Genomic DNA, 27,495 nt, shown 5'->3' on the forward strand with positions numbered 1-27,495 from the left:
TGCACAATTCAATAGGACCTTAATTAAAAGACTGAAACAAAAGACAAGATGAAGTAGAAAACACTTTATGATTTGCTGGTAGATTGGAGATTGGCTCATGACTTTCCATTTCATTCCTTTGCCATGCAAGGTGGATTGAAGAAGAGATGGACAAACTGACCTGGCAATCACAGATGTGAAGCCAACATTGAGAAATAATAAAAGAGATTATTTGGGTTCATCTGGGGTTTGAAATTATACAAAAGCCAAAAATGTATAAAGGAAATCTGTCAGGCAAGTGACGAATTATCAAGAGGATTTTTGGAAATGTATTTATTAAGAACAAATTTGGAGGTTTCAGCTGTGAAACATAGTTTAAAATCTTTCTAGTCACACTGTAAATACTTATGGAATAGGTAGTTATTAAGCCGAATACTGACCAGAGTATAGGCAGCTATGGATAAAAAGGCATCAGAAAAATTAACTTATTAGAGTAGCATTGTTCACATGGGATTTTTTTCTTTTCAAATAACATTTAATACAAAAAAACTCTATTCGTTATTACAGAAGCATACTGTTTAGGACTGGCTTCTTAAAATATACATTATATGTCTTTTTTTCTTAATGATTATTTTTCTGCTGCAGGTGCTCTTAGCAGCACCATAATGCTCTGCCATTTTGGGGGTCTCTGTGAGTACATGGACCAGCCAGCTTGCAGAATCAGCTTGTGTGATTAGCTTAGTATGATAAGTCTTATTTGCCAATCAACGTCTGTGAATGTTAGAAATGTGTATAAACATACACAATATTCATGTGTATATTTTAAAGATGGCACTGGAGCACAAGGCTTGATAAGTTCAAGTGAAGTGCAAAGGTGTCTAAAATCAACTTGAGCTCTCTTCCTGAGCTGCACCAAAGTATCTTCAGCAGCAGTATAGGTTTCTCACAAGTGATGCACTAGATGTACATAAACAAAAGACTATTTTAACTTTGAGTTTGTAACAGATTTTCATGCCAAATCCAGACTTGGCATAATTTAACAGATATAGGTAGCTTTCCTGGAGTTGCATATGTTACACGAACTGAACTTGTCCTGCCGCATTCAAAGTTCCCTAATTTCAGAAGTATCTGTTACTAAACTTCATTGCAGGATAGTGGAAAAAAATGACTTCACATTCATTAGCTTCATTCAGAATAATGAATAAATTCATTGAAGATTAAATAATTGCAATTACAGTGGAAAGACTTGACAGGGACACACAGCATTCATGCAAGTGATGTGTGACAGTTCAGATACAGAAATGACGCTAGCTGAAAAATAAGCTGTACTTCTAGCTTTCAGCACAGTAACAACCCCAGAGTTATACCAGAGATTTGTTTTGTGCTGCTTCAGCATGAGGTGGAGAAAGACAGACCTTTACATTGTCTTTTATTCTGTTGATTTCTTTGTAAATTTTTAGAAAATCAGGTACTTCCAGCTATACATAGTACAAAGCCCCATCCTACAACTGGATCTATGTAACTGAACCCTCCATCCTACAACCGGATCTATATAACGGATCTATAACCGGATCTATATGCTTTTTTCTGGGTGGAGTCCTGTTTAAATGAGCAAAGCTTCACATCAATGCAAGGATATGTCCAGGCAATAATTTATAGGATTGGGGTTCAATGCTGTATTTTTACCAAGAACTCCTTGTTATATGTAAAACCCACCTGATCTTCGATATTGTGCATCTTCCATGCAGTACAACACTGCACTGGGCAATATGCCTTCTCGGGTTTATTTTATATGTGTATAATATATACACAAATAGAAAGTATCACCTGCAAATAATATTTGGAATGTGAAAGACACAAAATGTAAACATTTTATTTGGCAGTTGTTTCAAACAGGTGAATAAATAAATGGAAAAGTACATCTTAATATTCTTTATAGCAACAGATGCAGTTGCACACATATTTACATATCGTGGATGCAAAGAACAGTTAATTTCTTTTTGTTAAAAAATGCAACTTCCAACACCACTAGACTTGACAATTAAAGATGAAGATACTAGTAATACTTTGTTCTAGCAATCTCAACTTTTAAAGGCATTCATTTGGAAGTAAGATAAGAGAGTCATCATGCATTTAGTTCATTTTGTCCACTTATGGTAGAAAGTCTGGTGTAATCTCAGAATTATGAGTGTCATGCGCTTAAGTCAACTATGACATGTTTATAAATCAATGTAGTTCCCTTAAAACTTGAAGCAAAGAGAAAATCTCGTTTATCGATGGAGACATGTATGAAAGATCTTGGTGCCTGTACGTTTAATTCTTGAAACTTCACAAATTTTGCCTTTTCAGCATCCCAATAATAGACTTGAGTGAAAGAATAATCACTTCCAAGAATGGCATATTGATAATTACTTATCTGAAGCGGTTGGAATACCATTGACCCTCGGGATGGCATCCTTTGTAAATCCAGAAATGCTGAACCACCCCATTTCATTACTTTAGAGTCCCCAATAAATCTTGTTAAGCAAATGTATACATCCTCTTTCACTTTGAAATGTTTCACTGCATATGCATCTTCCATATCTTGGATATCAAAACGCTTAACAAATTCATTTGTTCCTTTGTTCCATTGATATATTACAGGTCTTTGGGAACTACTTGACAGAATTAAATGTGGTTTGCCAGATATTTCAAGATACTCCACATCAGTATCTCTGTACCAGGCGTGCAGAGACTGATGGGAATAAAATCCATTCCCATTCCATTTGTAAACTGTGGTGAAACCAGCCTTTGAACTGTCTGCAACAACAAAATACCAGTCTTCAGCAATCCTGAAAGTTTCAATGTCATTGGGTTTTCGGATTTTAAGGATTTCAATATCTTGAATTTTTATAAACTTATTAGCAAAAATATCTCTTTTATATATGTGGGAGCCTCCAAACAGCTGTGCGACAATGACATACAGCTGACTCTCAATAACTATAGGTTTACACACAACAGTTGAAGTACCTATAAAAAGAAAAGTAAAAGACAGGGTTAGCACCACTTTTTGGATCAGCTGTCATAATGTTATTTGTTGAGCAGTGTTCATACCTGTAATGTTGTCGTAATTCCTGAACATCACTTCTACATGGTCCCATTCAAGAAAGATGCATTTTCCACTAAAAGGCTGAGCAATAACCACGTGTTCATCATTCATGTATGAGAAAGTATCTACTGATAGAGATTGGTATGGCAGGGACTGATAAACTTCAAATTCTGCAAAAGTGCACACAACATACAATAATTACAGAGATACTTTCCATACTGTACTGAAAAAACATCTGCTTAACAGATGTTTTTAACCAATTTACTACAAATTACAGTATTTCATCACTAGTCCAATGTTCCTGTTGATAAAGGAGCACTGCAACTTGTTTTTCAGTCTTTCTCAATTAAAAGAGGTGCTGTTTTATGTCCCAGTTCTCCAAATCCTTATATAGCATATTAAAGTCTGAGTAGAAGCTGCAATATAAGACCCCACTCCCAAGTGATCTGCACGTCAGACTTACACCTGCACAGAATTCATACTGATTTTAGTGGAAGTTCCATCCAGTATGCAGACTTCCTGCAAAAATGGACCCTAGAATAAAAAAATATATAGCTTTGACTTTAACAAGATTAAATAATTTGAAGCACATTACCTGTAATAATGCAATCAAATTCTTTCGGAGAGAGGCTATTGATTTTGCGCTTCTTATATTCTGGTGGGCTTTCACAGTAGATGTCTTCAACTGTTGCATTTGTGCTGCCCAGCCATTCCACTAACCACTTCAGTTTGCAGTCACAATTAAATGCATTGCCTCTAAGATCTCTACAACAAATAAATCATGCATTGAAAATAAGTAGTCAGCTGATGTATTCCTCTTTCCAGGACAACAACAAACTGAGCTCTTGTTAAATATGTGCCCTCTTGCTTATTCTCAGTTGATGCCTTTCTGGCTTAATTTGTCCTGACCCATAGTTAAATCTACATACCAGAACCGACACAGATTTAATTATATTAAGGTAATCAAGAAGAACTTAACTTGATGATCAGTAGGAAATTTTTGTTGATTTCCCCAAGTTTAGAGGTACAGAAAAGCATACCAAACTGTTGGCCCCATATTTCGGGAGGTTGTTTCTTTTGAATTACCCTTTCTCAATAAGAGCATTCTAGATAACAAAACTGGAACTGTAATGTAACCTGATGGTCAGCCAGTCAGTATTCGCTATCTCCTTTAGACATACTCATTTAGGGCTTTAGGAGACACAAGCAAAGGAGTTCTGTTCAAGTCTTTTACAGCTGTCTTCAGTCAGATTTCTGATTGTATGTACAGGAACGGGCAAGTGCCAGGACCAGACTGAGTAACCACCTGGCCACGATCAGTCATGCCAAGTAATGCAACCAGATATACTGACCATCTCCACATCTTACTCTGCAGCTCTACCCTATGAATTCAGCCTACCTTGTTAATACAGGGAGCAGGCAAAGAATGTTTGCGCTCGTCCCAAATCAGGTGAACCAGAATTTGGTGGGTTGTAAACAGGACATATTTCAGTGAAGCAACTATAGGATTTATCTGTTTATCTATATTTTGTATTTTTACTGGTATTGAAGTTACATATTTAAACAAGTTCATGTTTTGGTTTGGTTGCAATTAGATTTAGTATGGGATATGGTACTTACTAAGACACATGCTTTTGTGATAAAAGATAGCCTTACCAGAAATTATTTGCACATAGAAATGTTACTCCATTAAGTACCTTCCACCTTCCCCTCATGCCATGCTCTCTCATGCATCCTTAAGGATACTTCCTTCTTATTCACTCAGCCTTAATGAAAACGCAGGTCTCTTATATAACTACTAACTATATTACTTATCTTCATAACTGGTGGAATATTCAAAACTAAAGCAAATTATCAACAACAGTAGACAAAACCCAAGCCTACCCATATTGGGTAGTCTCTACCCAGTAATAAGATCCCATTACTGGCTATCGGTTTGCATAGTTACTCAGAATGTCCTCTAAAATCACCTTTTTATATTTTTAGTATAATTAATAGATTAATTAATTGCTTTCTTACACATTTGTTAAAGAATCCAAGCCTTTGAATATGTCTTTTGGAAGCGATTGGAGATTATTATTTGCGAGACTCCTGTAAAAGAAGACACTTCAGTATCAGTGCTAGTTCATGAAATTACACATTTTTGCAAGGTGTAAAATGCAAGGTGTTTTCGTTTCTTAAGGTGAAGAACCCTGGTATTCTCCAGCACTCAGTTCTAAAAGATTGCTTTTAAGAATAGCTCATTTATTTTGTGACTTTTTCTTCCACTAAAATGCCATGCCTCCTCCTGCTTTCTCGCTCTTCAGCAGCCTTGCAGCATCTACAATACTTGACTTAGCAGGGTAAAAAGTGCAATCACCTCTGGTGTTTTGCCAGCACCATTATTTTAAAACAATTACTCATGATTGGATCTACTGATGTTTTCCTTATGAGATACCAATACATGGTGTTCATATTACTGCAGTTTCCCCACTTTCTTGTATCTCTTCTGGAAGGAAAATCTTAATACTAGGTTTCATTCCATTGGACTTAGGTTTAGGTCATAGTTTTTGGAAATATGCAGTAATAGACAAGAAATTGCTGATTGGCATGAATTTCTTTCCTGGAATGTGCCTCTGTGTGTGTGAGTATGTGTGTATGAGACCAGCAAAAAACTGCTGTTAATTCCCAATTTTTAATGTTGGGAACACTTGTTTAAACTCAGTGAGTATTCTAGCTAGTAAAAGTGATGAGGAAATGTGGGCAGGCTTTGAACAAGCAATATATTACATTTCAGTCAGACACGTCTGTGTGAGTCCACCAAAGGTCTGGGTTCATCTGAGATGTCATTGAGGGCATGAAGGAAAAGAATAATGTTGTAGGGGATAGCCTATGCCTCTCTTGATTAAGAAAATTATTTATTACTTATGAGAAGAAATGAAAAGGGAAAGAAATCATTCTAGTTTAAGATCCCAGTTAGAATCTGTAGCTGGTAAGACTTAGAACCGCTTCTGTTTTCGCTTGTAAACATAAAATTTAGTTATTAACTACAATTTCTGTAGCCAAGCAAAGCCACTTAGGTGCATACTTGAATTCAAGAACAAACCGAGACACACTAGGTCTGCTGCCTCATTTAAAAGTAAGTGTTTGCCTTATCAGGAATAGTAAATACGGGATGATGCCATTAGTCCATTCTGACTTCTCCGCTTTCAAAGTACATCTGATTGTAATACTGTTTGGTGTATGTATCATGTGCTTCACTTATGCTTAATTTTATGCTCAAGAGCGGTTCTTTAGAAGTCAGGTAAGTCGTATGGAGAAAGTTAAGCAGACTTGCAAGCTGAGGCAGGTTTAATACCGTATATATTCTTTATATATTATTATATAGCAAACTGAAAGGGATGATGTACTTGGGAGTAGGAGTGGTTCACCACTGCCATGAGAGTATGACTGACAGAAAAATTTACACAAGCTTTACGCAATTGCCAATTTTTGGATGAAAATTATGCATTTTTTATTCCACTGTTAAAAAGCATACCTATATATTAGAAAACACTGGCTTTCCTAGATGGTCCTGTATGTGGTATTTGTTTATAATAAGAGAGTAAAGGTTGAATCAAAAATACAATTAAACTTATGGTTGCAGTTCTGAAAGAAATGCAATCAAAATTATATATTGTGCATAGAAATTATTGTCCAATCCTAAGTGTAAGATTTTGACATTAAGTTAGTAAATTAGTAAAAAAAATGCTATTTTTCCTTAATTTTTCTGTTCTTAAATCTACTCTGAGCAGAAAATAAATTGTGCTGCATAACAGTAAATACTAGATGGCTCTGTTTGACAATAAGGACACACTCTAATTATCAAAGGTAATTGCATTATAAAAATACAAACCTTTGGATAGCTTACTGCATTGCAAAAGTTATGTTGTGAAAAGGAAGTGAACAGAATAAATAGAACAAAGTTCATCTTCTCTAATTTAGTGGAATTCATTTGTATGCTTATTTACTATGATTCTTTTTAATATATTTTATGTACACAAGTACTCTCTTGTTTCTTAAATGAGAAATGCCTCAGGGTGCCAAATGATTTTTCTTAACATGTATGCGCAATTTTCCCCAGAGGGTGGGGAGTGGTTCTGCAAGCAGATTAAACTAGTCACATTCTGTGGTTAATGGACCTGCATTTGCAGTTATTTTCGCAAATTTTTCATTGTCTTCATGAATAGCGCTCCATGTGCAATAGCAGCATGGTGCGCAAATCTATGTCCCAAAAATGTGCATGCAACCACATGCAAACCGCAGTCGCTCCTCAAATGTGGTTCTATCTTTTGCATATGTTTTCTCTTACGAAACTGCTGAAGCATCCCCAGAAACCAGCGTAACAGGCAAGACAAGATGTTACTCTTGGACTGTATGCTCTGTGGAGAAGAAACTGTGCCTTCCTCTGTGGTAAAAAAGCAATTTGCTCACTGGCAGCAACAGCTACTAAATAAGTAAATGAATATGATAAATAATGTACTGGACCCATTTGTGAATATAAAGCTATTCATGTGCATAAATATTTTGAAGATAGGGTCCCAGTTACCAGCCTTATCCAATTATCTGCCTTTTTTAACAATACTGTAATTATGTCTATACCCCTAATATGGATTTTTATGGGATGTGCACATCCTGTTTATATACCTTTTTCCCTCTCCTCTCTCCTTCCTCTTCCTCAGACCTAGAGCCATTCTATAAGTAACTTTATCTACACAAGTAGTCACAGTAGGCTTGCTTTCAGCCAGCTGTTAGTCTTGTCTGTTCTAACCAAAAAGGGAAGAGTAAAATGTTTTATGGTACATTTACTATGTGGTGAAGGATATGGTGAATTGCAATTCAGCTATTATATTTATGCATTAACTGTTTAAAATGGAACCTTTGCTTTCTCTCCTGTGTCAAAATATATGAAAGAAAAAGTTAAATGACCCTGTTTTAAAACCCTCTTGGAGGTTATTGTGTTAAGGCCAAAAGGTCAGAATCCACTCCCCTGCCTATGACACACACCCCAAGATATACGCTTCAGAATGCAAATGCTCGGTGCTGGGTATAAACCCATGTTGGGCACACCCCGGATGTTTTAGCCTCCTTTTCTTACAGTATTTTTGTATTTTTTATGTTTTCTTACAGTATATATTGTATTTTCAATAAATTTATTGCTTGCTAAAATAAAATTCTTGCTAAAAGATTAACTTGATGTAAGATAAGAGACAAAAGCCTGTCTAAGAACTGTCTTGCTAGCTCAGAGCGTGAGGATGCTACTCTTGTGTTTGCAGTGAAATGTTACAGGTATTTGTTGCCAGTGTGCGTTTCACCTGCTGAGCATAGCGTGAGAAATGCCTCGGCTGGTGTGAGCACGGGAACCCTTGCTCCTAACAAACAGCCACATTAGCATCCAGAGGGCCTTTGACTGATTTCCCTTCTCGGCTAATGCAGCAAGGGGGCTGCAGCATGTCGGAGGGCAAGGGTTGGCCGTGTTTTCAGGATAGCCGAAAGGCTGAGCAGCAACACGAGGAATGTTAAGCAGACCCTGGTGTCAGCGCGTGACAGATCCCGACCGTGGGATGCTCTTGCTGGTGTCCAGGAGAGGACAGGGTGCAGTGCAGGGCTTTGAAGCCAATCCTGTGGAGTCTAAAGGCTGCTATGCCGTACAGTTAAGTGGAAGTGGATCAGTAAGTCATAATAGATGTGTCTTGTTGCAACTCTTCCATTTAAAATTGTTCTGGGTGGGAATTTTCAAATTTGATTTGGTCAAATTCTGCTGGATACGGTCAGTGGCTGAAGTGGACATGGGTACAGACAGTGGTGGCCTGTCCCAGGAACGGCTGTAATATTCTCCAGGATCCACGCCAGACTGGGGCACCTGGGAAGAGGTGTGTGTCCGCCCCTCAGCCTCTCACCACCACGGCACCTCGGTGCTGACCACAGCTCCCACCTTCCTCCTCTCCAAGTCCCAAAATGGGATTCACCTCATCAGTGCCAAGCTTCCCGACCCATCCCGCTTTCCCCCTGCTCCTACACACTCAGCTGGAAATCCCCAGTGCTCTGAGCAGAGAAAGTTGGGGAGCTACTGCCAAACGTGTACTGCTTGGAAACTGTTTTGGTCCTGGCCTTCTACACACGCCACAGTTCGGAAGTCTTTGGTGGAAACACAAAGATTAACATTCTAATTAAATGACTATTAATACCGCTTAAACAAATGTGAGCAGCTATATATCAAAATGCGAAATTCAACAACACAGTGGTTCAGTTACTGTATTAAATATACCAAGTAATATATTCAACCACTTTACTTACAGGTGAATTAAAGATTTCAGTCCTCTGAAAGTATTTCTTGAAATTGACTTAATGCTGTTGTTCTCTATGAACCTGTAACGGGTCGTAAAGTCATTCTGGTCAAAGCAATGCCTGGAACTTGGAAGCCCACCCACTCTATTCAATAATGCCAGGAAATATACTTTTGTCCACTCACAAATATTCTAGATGAGGAAGGCCCATGAAAGCATCATCACTAATAACATCAAAAGTGTTGGATGTAAACAACCTGCGTAGAGAGATGCAAAACAAAAGACCATTAGATTATTAGCATCTTTAGAAAATGGTTCAGCAAGCCATGGCAGGCCAAATTTCCACTGCCTGGTTTCATGGTTTTGTCTGTGCAAGCACTACAGTATTGTAAGGCTGATATATTGCACCATAGTCTGGTGCAAAGGGAAGGACCCAACAACTCGTTGCTTTGCCTACTGGGGCCATCTGATAAAATTCCATTGACTTCTGTGGGATGCAAACGTGGGTTTATCATGCCAGTAAAACAATGGGATTGTACAAGTGCCACTGGAGACATACTTGAACGACAATGAAATGTTCAAGTACTACAGAGGCCTAAATTGTCTTGAAGAACACTTACTTTTGATGACAACATAGGAAAAGTATCCAGCTGGTTAGCTGGTTAGACATCAGGTTGAATTTGCACCACTGACAGCCAGGAAAATCCCTGAATTTACAAGTTAAACTTGTGAGCATATTTGACCTGAGGGTACTGAGAAGTTACTGAGAAAAAAATGGAAAATCTCTTAATTTAGTCAGTGTTCAAATCAGAATTAGTTTTAAGACCACATTATACCTGCTGGAGATAGCTCTTAGTGTGTGCATGTATTTTTCATCCATCTAGCAGTAAAAATACCAGCAACACATTTAATTTTATGTAATTTTGTAAGCATTAAAAGGGACTAGCATTGATTTTTCCAGCTTTGTTTATACTTATCAGCCATGTTTGCATTTTTCCATTTTAATTCAGCTCTGGACTGCCACACCCTTAATATGGTGAAGTGTTGTCAAGTACAATGAACTTTACCCCAGGTGGAATACTAGATGCACATCTATATTTTATTCAGTTGGACCTGATGGATAAATAGATTTACCCTGTGACATCCTTAAGCATTCAGGAATGCAAGATTTCCAAGTATGAATTAATACACTTAATGAGTTAATCTCTTATTTTGAAGTTTGCATTAAGAATGAATTGCAGTTAATTTATTTTCTCGCTTGGTTGTTGCAGACTGTGCTTTTTCCACTTTAAATATATTCCTTTATATGTATGAAAAATATAAGCAGGAAATTCTTCCTTTTTGTTAGAAACAATAAATACTTCTCTTACTTAGAGAAAATAAGTATTTTTGTAAAATCTCTGAACCAGAAGACCAATTTAGTAAATCTGCTGCCTGCAACTAATTTTACTTTTCTGATGTGATTTCACTGGATAATTTTTCCTTTTCCGCACTCTACCCTCCTTGTAATTTAAAGAACGGGATGGTATCTCTTTAAACAGTATAGCTATTTTAGAGATTGCCACGCTTGTAGCACAGGTCTTGCACTTGGTGAGCTCATTTGCCTCCCATCTCGTACCTCTCCCCAATGGCTGTATCACACGTATTTGATGCACAAAGTGGCTTTTCTCCCACTCTCTGACCTCAAACACCACATTTGCTTGATCTGTGACCCACTGGGTAGCTACTTCTGGGGACAGAGGCTGAAGATACTGCATTGTAGCTAGGGACTATATTGCTTAGCAGGAACTGTACGCTGCTAGCACGTACAGATCCTGGTGCCATGATTACCCCCCTTCTTTCTATGGACTTTCAATGTCATCAGTTTGTAAGGGCACCCTCAGCACGTTGCTGATAAGCAGAGTTATGAGTGCTGGAGATGAGAGCAGGGAGTTTTTCTCTACATTTAGGGAACAATCCTGCTGGCACTTTACTGTAGCTGTGTAGGTTCTTCCTATTTTTGTTGTCACATGAAGAGCACAGAGCATACCATCCGTACTATTCGAGAAGAAAAGCTCTCCTGGCCTGGGACTTACAAGTAGCGTTTAGCATGAGACCATGATTTTTCCAGAGGCCATTGCCGCTGCTACAGTAAAAATAGTAGTAAATAATAATAGTGGCAGATATGTTCCACACTCAGAAATGTGTGACTGGCATACTGGAGATACCAAGGACTTTAAAAATGTAATGGTGGAGACTATTACATAGAAATACTTATAGGCTGCTAAATCTTGCTATTGGCTAAATTAAACCTACCGATACAGCTATAATCATGCAAAGCTAAAACTTACTGTAATTTTTAATTAACCTGAGTTTTCCATATTCTTATTTCCCTTACTGCCTTCTGCCAAAGGTGGAAATTTTTCTTTCCCACATACAAGGTGGAGTATTGGCCCCACAGATACAATCCTGCTCCTATGGTCCGTGTTTAAGGAGTCATTTGCCTTAGATCAGCAGCTTTTCTGGGGTTAGAGCTTTTGTTGCAGCATTTATTAACAGCAGCTTAGAACATGCATTTCAGTGTATGGCAGACCATGCAAATTATTACCATTACCAAAACACCATAAGCCATTGCCAGATGCCACTGTGCCGGGCGCTATAATAACTCAAAATAAGATGACTGTGTCTGTCCTACTCCACCCTACCCAATTCTGCCTCCCTGGCAGCAGGATCGCTAAGTGTAGGTGGTGTATCGTACCCAAAAGAGATTATGTCCTACTCACTCTCTTCAGATACAAGCTCCACCAATGCTGCTATTTCTTTTTTCTTTCCTTTGAAAGGCCCATTGCAGGAATTATGTGAAATGTGTCCCTTTCGTGATCTGTGACCACCTGGGAAAAGCTTCTCCGGAATAAAGCACCATGGAAAAGCATTTAGGTTTCCATAGTAACTGCATTTACCTATTTACCCTGTATCCAAAATTGTACAGTACGTCTGCACCTCCTTATCAGCTCCACTTGAGGTAGCAGAGTACAGCTAGGGTCAGGGCTTCAGCTACCGGTGCACCAGCAGTTTAATCTAACAGCCGTAGGGCTCCAATACATCAATGTTACACCTCCAACCACATCTAGAGTGCACGGAAAGTCAGTCTGGGACAGACGTCCGATTTTGATTTTGATCACATCAGGGAGTCCGTCTTGCCGGATTTCTGAGACAAATCTGGGTGTGTGTCAGGCCGGCAGCACATCCACTATAAACAGTTCAGGTTACACCCCCTCTACCTCTGTATAGCTCGCAATTATATAACCGTATGCCCACATTTCTAGGAAAGCCTGTGAGCCTGTGAAAATCCTATATAGAAATGCATCTAATATTTAAACATCCCAAAATATTCTCTTCCTGCGTATACCTCATGGCAGTATTTCATTTTTAAATAACCGCTTAATTTTTTTAATTGAAAGAAAATCTTCATTACTTTTGTGGTTTTTTTCAAAGAACATGAAATAACAAATAGGGTCAAATCCAGGCGCTATGAAGGCAAAACTCCCACTGAAGTGACTAAACTTCCACAGAAGTCAATGGCAATTTTACATGGAAAAGGACTTCAGGACCTGTCCCACTGCAATGAAGGGCCTGATCTGAGGGGTTCTGAGCTCACAGTCGGCAGCAGTTGCAAATGGGCAGCTTTATATTGGGATCAGGCCCCAGGACTGCAGAAAAGAAACATCAATAGTTGTTGCAATGCTCAAGTTCCTACTGTAATGTTAATTAAAGTATAATGAAGATAACATACGTTCTGTCACTGAAAGCTTCAGCATGTAATCATTCAAAGGAGCACTGACAACAGATAGCCTTGTAAAATACTAAGTAGATACACTTTGAAAAAATTAAACATGCACTATCTTTCAAATTGCTAAGAAGTCTTGTATTTTGTCATCTAATGAATCTTCTCTTGCTGTTTCTTAGAAAATTAATACTGAGACCCTTTCTAAAATATTTATGGATACATATACATTTCATAACAAAAATTGTATCATATAAATATTTCTCACAGAAGCTGCAGAGATGGTGTGAGCAAAAAACTCCCTTCTGGGATTTTAGTAAAAGCAGATCTCACAAAGGATCTGGAAAGAAGAAAAAAACAACCTTATATTAATGTAGTCTTCTCATATATCCGTGGTTATAATACTGATATGGTCATCACAGAGAAATTTATTTATATAAGTGAAAAAAAAAACCAAACCCAAAAAATGAATGTTACAGGTTTCATGTAGTATAGAAGAAGGTATAAAATGGGATGTGTGCACATACACAGACAGACAGACAGATGAAAGAGATGTAAAAATCAGGATTCAAGGATGCAGCACAATTTTAACACATTAGCTGATGATTCTGAATGCTGGAGGTACTCCCTGCAGCAAGCATCCTTCCGTATGCACTGAAAACACCACACATCCTAGTTAATTTTAAATCATAAATTAAATAACCAAATGCTTACAGCCCTTACAGTGAGATAACATCAGGCGGAACGCTGCGAGGAATAGATCTGGCATTTTCACATAAAGCATTATCTTTGGTACAAGTACACCAGGCAGGACATTTTGGCTTCACTGGTTTCTTCCCTTCAGTCAGCAAAAGCACAGATAAAAGGCATAAGAAATAAGCAATTCTTCTAAAGGGTCTGCTGGCATTTCCCATTCTTTTGATCCGCTCTCGTTCCAGCCAGTTGAAAGAATATCCCAAAACATGAACAGGGGTTCTTTATTCAGCCATTGGATGTCTTTCTATAAGTCCAGGTCAATATTTGTCTCTGCTTTCCCAACCCTTTTCGTTCTCTTTCACTCTGTTTTTGTAGACAGAAACCTGCAGCTGATCTGTATGTTTCCACTCACTCAGGCAACGTACTGCTCAGAGAAGAGACCTGCGAGGTGCTGTAAGATGGGGAAAATCCAACCGGCTGAAGGGAAAAAAAAAAAGAAAAAAAAAAAAAAGACTTGCATCACCACAAAAACACTGAGCACAACACAGCATTAGATTGCAAAGTGATGTAACTGAGAAATACACTGCTTTCTGTTTTCACAGGGAGGCCCTTTCCTTGTTACCAAAAATAGTACAGCATTATGTTTTGCTGGTGGGTGGGTGAGTGGGTGTGGGGTGGAGTGTATGTGTGTGTGGGGGGAGAAATCAGTCATCTCTTACTGGATCCCTACAACCTCGTGAACCTTTGAGAATTATGCTTCACATACTGCAAGCAGCAGAACTAACAGCAGTATCCACAGGAAAATGAAATCGAGTGAAACCATCAAAAGCATTGCTGCAAAAGCTGTTAGATTAATTTTTATCCTTAGCCCTTATTGCACATATTTGTACCACTGAAAAACAAGCTGCCACACATGGAAAATATTACAATGTATGAGAGAATGCCTACAACTGTCATTCCTAAAGAAAATATTTTCTCATGCAAAATAGACTCCAACTGCCTTTTTTTTTTTTTTTTTTTTTTTAGAAAAAGAAACATTCTTATTTGTTACATGTTTTCTGAGCTGGTTAAATAAAGTCGATCAAGCACCCTTCAAAATGGACAACATTAATTAAAAGTTCAACTTAAAAAATTTCTTTGCTGGGAGACTGGTTTGATCATTTTAGATGGAAAAAAGAAAATTGTTTTTTAAAGGCCAGCTATGTTAAACCTGTAGTCAAGAATGGACCTTCTTTGAAAAGTGACAGGATAGGGACAGATCTTGACGGTAATAATGAATCTTTACAACACTGCCTGGAGGCTGCAATTGAAATTAGTGCTAGGTGCAGTATGAATACTCTGTAAGATACAGTCCTCAGCCAGAAGACTTTACAGTAAACTACATTAAATATTTTATAGGGAACTTAAGCAGCACCTAAGTGTTATTACATAAAGAATGGTAAGACAAAACTAATGAATGCCAAGTAGCCAGAAAGCCTTATGGGATGATTTTTTTTTCCAATATAGGATTGCTATTAGAAGAGTTTTGCGAACTTTAATAGGTCTTGACACTTCCCAACCAGACTGGCAGCACTGTTTACATTACACAGATCACAAAGCCTACTAGGGTCTACCCGATGGTACAGAAGTTTAATACAGTCACGCTCACTATTAGCTCCTTCACGTAGGTGCCAACTCCTCACCAGGAGACACTTGACTTCCTGAAGAGGAGATGTCTCCTGACTTCTGGTTGCTCCTCCTTTGATTCCACATGACCACCTGGCTCTGGCCCATTGCTCCCACCCTACAAGCCATGAAATCTCAAGACCAACACCGGGCCATGTCTGCCTTCCTCGGGAACAACGCCAGCAAGGCCTGAGCACATACCCAGATATGGGTGCCTAGCAGGAATTTCATATGCTATGGGTGAAAGATGGCAAAGAGGAACAACAGCCTGAAAAACTGTCAGAAACTCAGTGTATGGGCAGATACTAGGCAGGACCCCGACGCTGCTGAATCCTTGCCTGGGCGGTGGCTGAGGTCTGCCTCCCTGGGATGAGAGGAGTCTCACAGAGCTCACACCTGGTGGTGGGACTGCATCCTCTGAGGGACAGGGGATGGCCAGAAATGTCCAGAAAACTTTCAGAGGCAGAGGACCACCTCTGAAGGCCCTGCCAGGAGACGACTCTGGTGCCTGTGCACCAGCACGCTCCCCGCCAGGCACCTGTGCCTGCGGAAGAAAGGGCAGCTCGTGCTTTCTCAGCTCCCTCGCCCTCTGCGGTGTGTTGTTTTAAAGCTCTTTATTAATTTAAGTGCGGGCCCATGTTTTTGCTCTTAAGAAAATCTTCCCTGTCAGCAGTCTCTCCTGAAGCAGGATTGACTTCAACTAGGAATGACACAGAGCTGCGTTATTTCTGAGCCCTACCACCTTCTGTAGGAAAATGGTACAGAAATACAGTAATCAAAGCACTGAAATCATTATAAAGCAAGTGTCAATGCTTTCCCCTGGGTATAAAGGTTACTCCTTGCTCTGGAAATGATCTAATTGTACAGCTGAGGAGGGAGCTGGATTTGTGGGACTTGCGTAAGTAGGGTACACCATCTTCTCCCCTCCAAGATGTCCAAAGGCACAGACTTCAGTGAGGTGAGAACAGAAAATTCTCTAACTTTTTTCTGAAAGAGAAGAGGCCTGTTGTTGTTTGTTTATTTATTCCTGGCAAAGCTACCCATTGCCATGGCAATATTTTGCCATTGATGGTAAAACCCCGTGTTTCATTTCCTTCGGCTCATTCACTGAAATCCGCCATCAATTACTTAGGCATTTCTTTTTAGTTAATACTCCAGCCACATTGTGAACCTCCTGAAAACTTTGCAGTGTAGCGGTTTTTTGGTAACAAAAGCACATTCTGCAGCTAGAGCAGTAACCTGACTCCAGTTTTGTCCACGCAGAGAACGGCCTGGAAGTTAGTTTTCTATTCCAAACTACGTGCCAAAACAACCACTTTTTCCAAAATCGCAAATATTATGAATATTTATACCAGCTCCGTCGAAAGAGAGGTGTAAATCACATTTTCCAGGGTCCTTTTGTGCCAAGGTCAGCACCTCATTTCTTGCCATGTAGTAGTTTAAAAACAAACTGGTGTGTGGATTTCCAGTGGCATAGCTGCTCTCCAGCCATTGCAACACTTGGCTCACCCTCTACCTATGCCACGGCCGTTTGTTTTCTGCCTAACGGAGCAGGCAACGGCCTGCTGCGCCCACAGCTGAGCGCCTGCCTCTAGGTCCTCGCTGGCTCGCTCTCGCTGGTGTTTCAGGTACTGATTAGGCCCAATGTGGTTCAAAATTTATTTATTTTTCTGTCGGCAAGGTTCCGGCAGGGTGGATGAGGGAGCCGTGGCTTGCGTTACTCGGTCTGCTCCCCGTCATTGGACAACGTTTTCGCTGAAAAATCTTCACCTTGCCGTGCAGCGGAGGTGCTCGCCGGCAGACATGTTCCCGTGCGGGCAGGGACACGCCGCCGCCCCGGTTTCGGTACCCCGCAGGCCAGCGGGGCCGCGCACGGACCTCGGCGAGACACCCCCCACCCCGGCCGGGGCTGCGGGGGCCGGCCGGGGCTGCCCTCGCCCGCGCCGCGGGGGGCCGGGCGGGCGGCCCGGTATCCCGGCAACCCGCCGCGCCGCTGCCCGGCCCGGCCCGGCCCGGCCCCGGCCGGCGCCTGCCGGTGCCCGGCCGGCGCGCTGCCCGTGCCGCTCCGTTTTAGCCAGAGGCGGCGCGAGGAGAAGCCCCCGAGGGCGGCGCGCGCCCTGGCTTCCCCCTTCGCCCTCCCCAGGCTCCGCCGGTGCCCTCCTAGGGTCTGAGCCCTCTTTGTCACGACGGGGAGTCACCCATCGCCGCCCTAAGCAGGGCAGGCTTTAGCGTTTCCTGCACTTCACTGATGTGCTCTGATATTTCGCCTTTTTAATTTTGACCAGAGCTAAGTCAGCCTTAGTGGCTGACTACTTCCCACATAGTCACTCTAAACGGTGAGAATCGAATAGCTTGTTTCTTCCAATGCACCCAAATTGTTTGGTAACAACAATTTTTGATAATAGTCAACCGTCTAATAACCGGCTTGGTGCAGGTATGTGACAGTCAAAATTAAAGATGCTTTCGCTAGTTGTCAGTAGAGGTATTCACCACCTACCATTCCTCGTGTGCTTTGGTCAGACTTGGCACAACTTTTGTGGCTCGGTTTCTAGAGCAAACATATGGATTTATTATTATTAATACTTACTAAACCCACATTTTTAGCAAGAATTCTCGAATATCTGGTTAAAACATGAATAATTCTATGAGTAAACCTGTCTGCTAAAACATTTGAGGAAAGCAAACACAAATAGTCAGAACATGGAGCCAAAAATCATTTTTAAAAAGATTTAATACTTTTTTGAGGGATTAACTCTGCTCCACTGACTATATTTGCATTCGCCCAATAGGTTTTCATTACCAACATACGACAAAATTTTAATAAGCTTCCTGTGGTTTCATGCTTACTACATTTCCCTTTGCAGATACATATACTGTCATAGTTATCCTTTATATCATCCTGCTTTTAGAAAATTGTGTTGCCTTTTCTATGCTTGGGATGAGCTGCCTGCACATATATGGCCTAATGCAAAATCCACTGATGGTGATGGTGAGACTTCAGTGACCTTTACTGTGCTTGGTGTTAAGCCCATGATATACCACACGGATGCACAATAGTCCAATTCACACCCCAATATTCATGAGTCTCCTAAAGAACACAACATTGTCATTGCTATGTTACCACTGTGTTTGGAGCAGAAGCATTTTGAGATCAAAGACTCCTACAAACATGAGTCTGAGTTTTCGCTCTCTCAGTGCCACCCTTTTAACAAATTCTGCAGCAAATGGCAAATTTAAAGCAGCTGAGACCAAGGCTGTACTTTCAATAAACAAAACTAAGTCTTGTGAATTCTAAACAGTTCTGAAAAGACTATGCTTCCTGGTGGATCTGGCACCAAGAGCCATTGCCAGGAAGAGGCCTTCTGCAGGTTAGGCATAATAAAACTCGAGATGCCTTTACAACAGCTCATAGCACAGACTCGCTTGGGAATGATCACGGGGCTGCCCAGAACTTTTTATTTGGAAAGTTCTTCTGACTTTGCCCTGTCCTGTCTATACAGGTCCGTATTACGGATATCCTTCTTGATCACACCACAAGAGTTTCATTAAAAGCAGACCAACCAGGCCAGTCCCTGTGTCAAAAAGCTGAGGAAATGGCTACTTAATTGCTGCCAACTTCAGCGGAAAGAAAAACTCAGAGGGTGGTCTCCTTTCCCTTGCATAAAGTAGCCCATTCCCAGTTCACCGTGGAGTTAGAAGTGATCATCTCTGAAGAGTCAGGTCTTAGCTCTCATGGACAAAATTCCGTGGTGATGCAGAACACCTACTCCACTAGGAATATCCTGGTGAGCGTGCAGGTGGCTCTAGGACTGCTCGCTTAGGTACACCAGAATTTGACCAATGACAAATAGTATGTCAGGAGAGGTGTACTGTTACCTGAACTGTCATTCTTTAAGAAAAACAGATGCACAATGTATTTTATCCAAAGACAAGCTAGGAAAAATTAATCTATGTTTATGTTTTATTTTGTTACAACCAAGGACTTCTGACATCTTTATGATTCTTGATGCTTTATTTTCAATTACAGGTTTTTAAATAGTACAGAATATTAGAAAATACCTCAAAAGACACTTTAAAGCTATAGGATTTCTACCCCTTGTGATTTTTGAAAGGCGCTCTCAGGCTGGGAGGGACCTAGGGAGGACACCTCATCCAACCTCCTAGGTAACTAAGCGGGATAAACGCAAAGAAGCTAGATATGAAGTATCCAAAATGTACTATGTTTTGATATCACATGACTTCTAAACCAGTATCACAAAATTTTAAGGACTTAATCCATCATCTTTGAGCAGCTGATTTTGACAATACTGCTAATGTTAAGTGTGTTTACATGTTCTGTGGCATGCTCGTTCATGCTGGTCTGACTCTCTTCCAAGGCAGGCAAATAAGTGCCGCACCTTGGTAGCCTTACCTTCTGTAAGTTAGAGAAAAAGAACAGGACAAACTATCAAACAGAAAAATCCATTAATCGTCCTTCATGGACATAACCTCAACTACTGGATTGGCCCTTCACTATGAGAAAGACCCCACAAAGCCTATCGACCTTGTTACGTACTGTCACTCAGTTTCCTTTGGGTTTGTCTATTCCTCCTCCTCCAAATGAGACTGGATGCTTGTATAAATCCCAGAGCTGGGATTCCTCAGCTCTTCCCTAGCTCCCGTATTCTGTTTTCCAGCAGAGTGGGACCAGTTGCTTTCTCTGGTTTTTCAAAGGCTCATAAGCTCTGTTACAAAGCAGTATACTTTGCAGCACACAACTCAGTAGTATGAAGTTAACTGCTTTCCTGAATACTAGCCACTTTTCTCCAGACCTAAACAAATAGTTCTGGCTTTGTTTTTATTGTCTGTGTTTTGCTTTGAAAATGGTGACAATGGATATTTAGAGTTGGAAGGGAAATGAAAAGAGCAAACATACAAGCTCAAGAGCGAACAAAAGCCCAATTCAAAGATACCTGAAGCTGTGCTACTTCATGGTTCACAGCAGGAACTGAGACCACACCTAATATAGAGGGAAGTATTAAGAAAGGAAACAATAAAAAACAACACCAGGTTTTCACTTGCTGCAGAAATCTGCACTTTCTCAATCTTTCAAGAAAACTTTCAAGAAAATTTGCCTGTAGTTAATTTATACTCTGGGAAGATCAACATCTCACATGTGCAAGGTTGGAAATGGGGACGCTTTTCAGCCAAACATGCCCCTCCACTGACATCAGACTCGCCACCTAGCATGCATCCTACCGCAAGATTCAAGTGCCCTCTATAGGAACCTCTCAGGGAGGAAAAGTTGTGGTCAAATATGCAAGTTACTTTTTTGCCTTTTGTTTTCCCTACATAGCCCGATCAGACATTAAAAGCATGATACTACTGAGAGAATCTATGCTTAATTTGTAATTGGAAATGGTCTCATGACTTCTGAAGAAGTTGACGCGGTGATACTGAGAACGTAGTTCTGTGCAACGCTTTCCTTAATGGGATGGTTTCTCTCTTCGCCACTCTTCCATGGGTTCTTGGTTCTGCCCTCTTCCACAGCTTGCTACTGGTATTTCTGGCTCTAATGCTATTCTCTAAAGTGGATTAAATAAATGATCTGGTAAAAGAACAAAAACCAAATAAAACCCTGAAAAAGCCCAAATCCTTCCAAAACAAAACAAGAATTGCTAAAGCCAGAACAAGCAGCTGAGGACACGAGCAGGCAGGGAGCATTGGTTTCGCTGTTAGAGAAAATGGACAGGGAGCCACACATTTGAGGAGTGGTTTCATATTACAAATGCTCACAAACATTTAAATGAACCATAGGGCAGAACTGGTGACAAAATACCTCAGTCTGGACCAAACAGGACAAAATATGAACCTCATAAAATGCCCTAGTATTTAGCTAGCATTGTTTAGAAGTTACCACCTAACTGGAGGACAGACCCTCAACAGGTGTATACAAACTGACACTTGATAATTATGATCTCCACTGTGCCAGCCCCTTGCACTATTTATTCATTTAGTAGTTGTTCATAGGAGGTATCCTTCATGCCTACAGTAAGAATACAGAGGGATAGAAAATCCAGTCCAGTAAGAAGCCTGTATCCGAAACAGAATGTCCCAGATTTTCTATCATGAGCAAGTGCTTTCTACAGACCCAAAACAACATACCACTGTCACTGTAGCTAAATGCCATTTAATTGGCAGCTAGAAAAGTCTATAATACATTTCTTCATGGAAAAATGTTTGAGCTCTTCCAGTTTGCCAAGATGCTAATTAAAAACAGACGGCATGTTATAAAATCCTTTCCTTGACCTGTGCTATCTTACATTGCCCTTCTGTACTTTTTTCATGGCACTGGTTCCCTGCGGAATTATTCTAATCTTTATAAACTTGTATTTAATTTTCCTTTTCATTTTGCAGACAGAAAAAAAAGTAACTAAATGTTATTTATTTCAATGTACATAGGAAATTTATTTGTTACATGGCAGAGATAACAGGCTTTTGAGGAGAGAATCTTAACTCATTAAAAACAGAAGGTTTCTACATCCTGAATAATTCACAATGAAAGAAAACTTAGCACCACTGACGTCACTGAAATAGTTCAAGTAAAAGCCTTGCTGGCGTGCTACTGACATAATGAATTGCACAATGAGAAGGACATGCCTCATCAAACATGTATTATTGTCTCATCATTGCTAATCAAAATGCTTTACAAAGCAGGGATTTGTATCAGTGCTGAAATATTTTAAGGGGTCATTGGTGATAGCTCCACAAGTGTATTTTACTGATGTTTTTATTGTTCTTAACAATTCATGAATATTTGGAAAAATACCTTATTTCGGTAACAGTTAATCCCTTTTACCTCAAGCAAATAGTAGATCTGCCTAACACCCCACCCTATGGTGGGCACACCGCCACTGCACAAGCCCAGCACACATTCTCCATCAAATAAGATACTACACCAAGCTGAACTCCCCAGTCCCTTTTCCTTACAAACCACATCCCCCTGCAGAGGAGACTTTGGAGGGCTGAAGCAGTCCATCACATCTGTTTGCTCATATGCCAACATGCTATTGACTCAGTACAGCTTTAGGAAAGATTTGCTCTTTTGGCTGCTGGCTCTCTCCCTCTGCAGTAGGAGAGCAAAACCAACACAACATCGTTATCTAAGAACTGGCTGTAGTTTTAAATGTAATTTTCATAGCAACAGAGAGATACATGTTTTAGTTATGACTGCTCAGAAGCTAAAGAATTTTCCCTACCTTGAATATGATAACATTCACATTTTGACCTTACAATGCTTCCTATATATCCCTTCTCTTAAGACAACAATCCAAATTCCATACAGCTGACTTTCTTTTAGACACCAATTGCTTTTAGGCATCTGCAAGTTTCCACTGTTGCTGCCCTTGTGATTTAGGCAGAGTCATTAAAACTGGAGGGCCTAATTCCCAGCCTCAATATAATACATCAGTAAGAAGTAATAAGCTCCTTCATGAAGCAATATTGCTCCCCAGCTAAATAAATGGCACACACTACTGATTAAACAAAGGCACATGTGGCTTTTCTTCCTAAGCATTTTTTGAAGCAAATGGATTAATATATAAGAGAAAAAGAGAAGGACAAAAAAACCCCACCAAAACCAGGAGTGGGAACTCAGAGAGCAGTAGAGGCATCACAGAAACTGGTATCTTGGACCCCCGGCATTGGAAAGGGGGACCTGAGAAACGTCCCTAGAGAACTTCCTGGAGCAGGTATTGGCTGAAAAGACCTTGGAGCTGTTCAGTTTGCTCTTCACTCAGGCAAATGAATGCTATACATTCTTTGAAAATAAAGACTGAATCAAAGATATCTGATTCTATTAACAATTTATTTTCCTAATCAGAACAATCTGAAATAATGACTTTTTAGATAACTGCTCAGGTCAGAAGTAGTAATAATGCTCTATGCCATGTTTCTGACACCTTTGCCTCCCCTCAGGGAGGCAGATCTCCCTTCATATACACTTTATATACATTAAGATCTCTCTCTCAAGAGCTATATATAGCTTCTATGCACAGGCGAGTACCACAACCACTTATTCATGCTTTTCATGCTTTACCTGCTGTTTTCAAGGCTGCCCTGATGCTAAAAATAGCTTTGCATATTAGAGGAGGGTTGCTATAGATTCAGAATGGGTGATGTTAGGAAGACGGCTAAATCCCTCTTTGCCGAGGACATGGAGGATCCGCATGGATGTGGCTGACGAGCAGCTGTATTATTATCTGTGACCTGGGCTGCGGTGCCCTTTCATAAAGACTCTCAGGCTCCAAGGTTGGGGTATTTGTGTTGTTCCAAGACTGCACTGAACTGCAAATCAGTACAAATCATCATGTCACCATAAGTTCAAGGCTTTGTTTTTCATACTGTAGTGTTAGATCACAGTACAACAGTACCTTCATATATTAATAGCACATTAGCTTCTTTTAAACTGGGAAAACAATTTAATATTCTGTTGTATGGGCATATTTTTCTGCAGGCATTGATGTCTCCAAGTAAGAAAATATCAAAATGCTTTGCTAGTTGTTCTTACTACAGAGTTGAAAGGATGACAATTCATCATCTATTTGATTATTTTCAAGACAGCAATGAAACCACATAAAAAAATTGTACTACATACTGTTGTTTTGAACTTCTGGCAGCGTGTCCTCTGACAATGCTGACAAAGCTAATGTTAATTTTGGAAGCTACCTTCCTGTCTACAATCTAATGGATAGTGCAAGTGAAAAGCTGCTTATACATAACTTTCCAACTCATATACTGCATCAAACAGTGAAGTGTGCTATATAGATAAGTGTCGTTTGATTGTTAAGGTTATGAAACCTACATTTTCAAAATCTGTCTGACAAAAATTTTGGAATCATAGGAAAGATTTTGTCAAGCTTGAAGATGTGGAAGTTTTGAGGACTTTCTCTAGAACATAGTTATCTCTATACTCTGCAATTAAAAGCATCTTAAAATCTTTTCCAGCTTTTAGAAATCACTTTTCTACAGTAGGAGAATATCACTGGTTGCATCCTTACAGGATGATGAAGATCAGATTAATGGAGATAAGCAAGCATCTGAATAAGACTTACTTTTCCTTCATAATGTAGTAAAATCCTTCCAAGTGGTAACAATCTGATCTTGAATCTGAAGGCAAGGTACATGAGCTAAAGGGCAAGTTGCAAGAAAGTTGCAATGGCAAAATATTGGTCATTAAAGTAACTCCTACCTAGAAACATGGGAGTGTTATTCCACAGTATAGGTTAGCTCCCAAACATGTAATAAAACAGGTTCATTTCTATATACAGAATACCTTAAACTTACTCAGCTATGTTAACTTTCTAAAAAATTAGGTGATTTTAGACAATTACTATGAAAAGTTGAAGCTCAACAGAATGACAAAGATTATGCTTCAGGAGTTCCGTATTAGGAACTGAACTTAATGTTTCATCTCCAGATATCAATTTTCCTAGTTCTTAAAACTTGTGGATGATTATGACCATATCAAAGATAAATGAGGTAGTCAGAAATATATTTCTCTTTCCTTAACAGACTCCGATTATAGAAACCTGCCAAATACTGACTCTGTTAAGGCTGAGGTTCAAATAAAAGTTAGTTGTACAGGGAAAGAGTGGCATGGACTGACTAAAACAAGATTATTAAAATACATTAAAATGGATCCTAACATAACTTTAAATAATACCGTCCATCTTTTAAGAACTGTGTATTTGAGGACAGTGTAATGCAAACTTGAGAGAAGATTCCATGATATGCTAAAGGAAATATTTTTTCACTCAAATCTCACTTCACATCCTGACCCTTATCTTTCTTGTGGTTGTTTTATTTCGATTCAAGAAAGGCAGTCATGTACATACATAACTCTTAACATTTGAATATATCGCTTGCAAATTGAATGTGGTTTCAGCAAGCAGCAGGATCTCCCCCAAGGTACAAGCTGGAATATTTCTTTTTACTTGCTATAGATGCTTTCCTCAGCAGTTTTTTGAGTCTGCCGTTTTTACTTCTAGAGTTGTGGATATTGCAAAGCTCAGTGTTGCTGGCTATAAGTAACTTAACTTGATATTTGAAACTAAGTTAGACTAATTGTTCCCATTTAGGACAGTTATCTTTCCCATTCCACTTAAGTGCCATGGAGTGAATAGTATCCTGGCAATACTTTCAATAGAAAGGTAGGTAGTATTTCAGTACTTTATGTCTGAATGATATTGGTGATTAAATAACACAAAATTGTATTTAATTTGAAATATAACCCCTATTATTTCCAAAATCTGGCAATCAGTAGTATACTTTTACTAATGAAAGGTCAGTTCTAGCAGAAAAATGAGGTCTCTCAATAGTACTCTATAACCATGTTCATAAAAAAAACGAGGAATTTTACAGATTCATCCTACGTCACTGCTCAGAGCAGCCTCTTTATATCCCTGTATCCTTCAGTTTCCACTGAATGATCAGCTATTGATCACCTCAACCCAGATACTATCAGCCTCTACATGCAGTTACGGTACTACTTTACTACATAACTAATCCCACTGAAATCATAAGGTGAAATGAGGGTTGATTCTGTCATCATTATGCCTCTTATACCTCATTTTTTAAAATCTATCTGTGAGATTCCAAACAGTTGACTAAACCACTGTATATTGCAAATAACCTCTGCTATGAAATATTTCCTTAGCTTTAGGACAACCAGTGGAAAACACTGTGATGAACACGCCTGACCAGCTGCATAGTGCAGTTTGCAGGACTGACCTTCTTGATTCCTGGATTAAGATCTCAGCTTTTGGTTAAGATGCAACACATCTCTAAAAAAACAGGTGGTTGCTGGAACACATATGTAGGAATGAGAACTTATTTCTCTACTACATTATATCTTAGACTCAGACTCTGAGGCACCTTTCTTTTCCAGGTTTTCTAGAATACTAGGTACACAAACAGTGCTTAACTGCTTCTATGACTCAGAAGATAGTGACTCGTCACTCATGTTTTTATATAGAAGACTTTTGATTCCATACATTCAACTGTAAATTATTTGTACCTTCTCTCAATTCTCATCCTAAGTGAATATTATGAATATACATACGTGGTAGACATTATGCACAAAAATGCATATCAGGAAAAACGGGAATATGTATCTTTTTCACTATGGTTTCAAAGTGCAATGGACTGTAATGTTGCTCACATATTCTTTTTATTTTCACAAAATAATTCCAGTGGGAAACAATATAATTTAAGAAAACAAGTACATTGCTTGTTTGACAGTTGGTTGGGTTTTTTTATTTCCACTTTACTATATTTTCCTTTTCTTGCTTATTATTTTCTTTCATTTTTTCATCTTATATAATTCTGATATCAAACTGGAAAAAACAGATCTCCCTTTTTCTTGGATTTATGTATTTGAATGCCATCAGTCGCTTTCCACCATAGCAGATCTAGACATAAAAGTAGGATTAAGCATTCTTTGCTCTCTTAGGAGAATGTTCATACTTTGGGGAATTTAAGCATAATGCACTTCTAAAATCTCCTCAAATGAAAACGGGAACGCGTTCGAGGAGTTAGTTTCTGTATTCCACTTATTTCAATGCAGGTTGATAAAACTAAAAGTAGTATTTTGTGCATATTGATAATTACTTTTTAATTAAATTCTTGATAGGCTGAAGTCACTATACTTGTTTATGCATGCCTACATGCATGGGTAATCTTTTAGTGAGCTTTGTTCTCAGCAGAGCTGCCAGAGTGTAAGCTCTGGAGACTGAAATTACCTGCACACAACAAATGTAGCAATAGCAGTGACAATTAAAGGACACTAGACAGGAATCTATATCTCTAGGGGATTTATTAGGTAAGATTATTTACTTTTTGCAAAAAAACCCCCAAACTTTAGAGATAATATGGGAGGTTTCTTCCAAGAATTATTTTTTGATGAAAGTCTGCTTTATTATTTCCATAACTGGATCAGTTAGTCTTCATAGGGTCATATT

The 27,495-nt window shown here is 39.4% G+C and overlaps 1 protein-coding gene across 5 annotated transcripts in view; it reads right to left on the reverse strand.

Moving 5' to 3' along the window:
* Positions 1 to 1,827: 1,827 nt before the first annotated feature.
* LGI1 (leucine rich glioma inactivated 1) overlaps positions 1,828 to 27,495 on the reverse strand; it is a 33,564-nt gene continuing 7,896 nt past the window's right edge. For 4 of the 5 annotated variants that reach the window (XM_052799932.1, XM_052799930.1, XM_052799931.1 and 1 more), the window contains 8 exons: positions 13,859 to 14,308; positions 13,404 to 13,475; positions 9,558 to 9,629; positions 9,383 to 9,454; positions 5,087 to 5,158; positions 3,663 to 3,832; positions 3,073 to 3,237; positions 1,828 to 2,988 (listed from right to left, as the gene is read on the reverse strand). In XM_052799932.1, the coding sequence (XP_052655892.1) occupies positions 2,171 to 2,988; positions 3,073 to 3,237; positions 3,663 to 3,832; positions 5,087 to 5,158; positions 9,383 to 9,454; positions 9,558 to 9,629; positions 13,404 to 13,475; positions 13,859 to 14,049 (1,632 nt within the window). In that variant the 5' untranslated portion in view covers positions 14,050 to 14,308 and the 3' untranslated portion in view covers positions 1,828 to 2,170. Of the gene's footprint in view, positions 2,989 to 3,072; positions 3,238 to 3,662; positions 3,833 to 5,086; positions 5,159 to 9,382; positions 9,455 to 9,557; positions 9,630 to 13,403; positions 13,476 to 13,849; positions 14,309 to 27,495 lie in introns of those variants that run through there. The other variant, XM_052799934.1, reaches the window with a different exon arrangement.

This window comes from Harpia harpyja, chromosome 10 (genome assembly GCF_026419915.1).
Source record: "Harpia harpyja isolate bHarHar1 chromosome 10, bHarHar1 primary haplotype, whole genome shotgun sequence".
NCBI classification, from domain to species: domain Eukaryota; kingdom Metazoa; phylum Chordata; class Aves; order Accipitriformes; family Accipitridae; genus Harpia; species Harpia harpyja.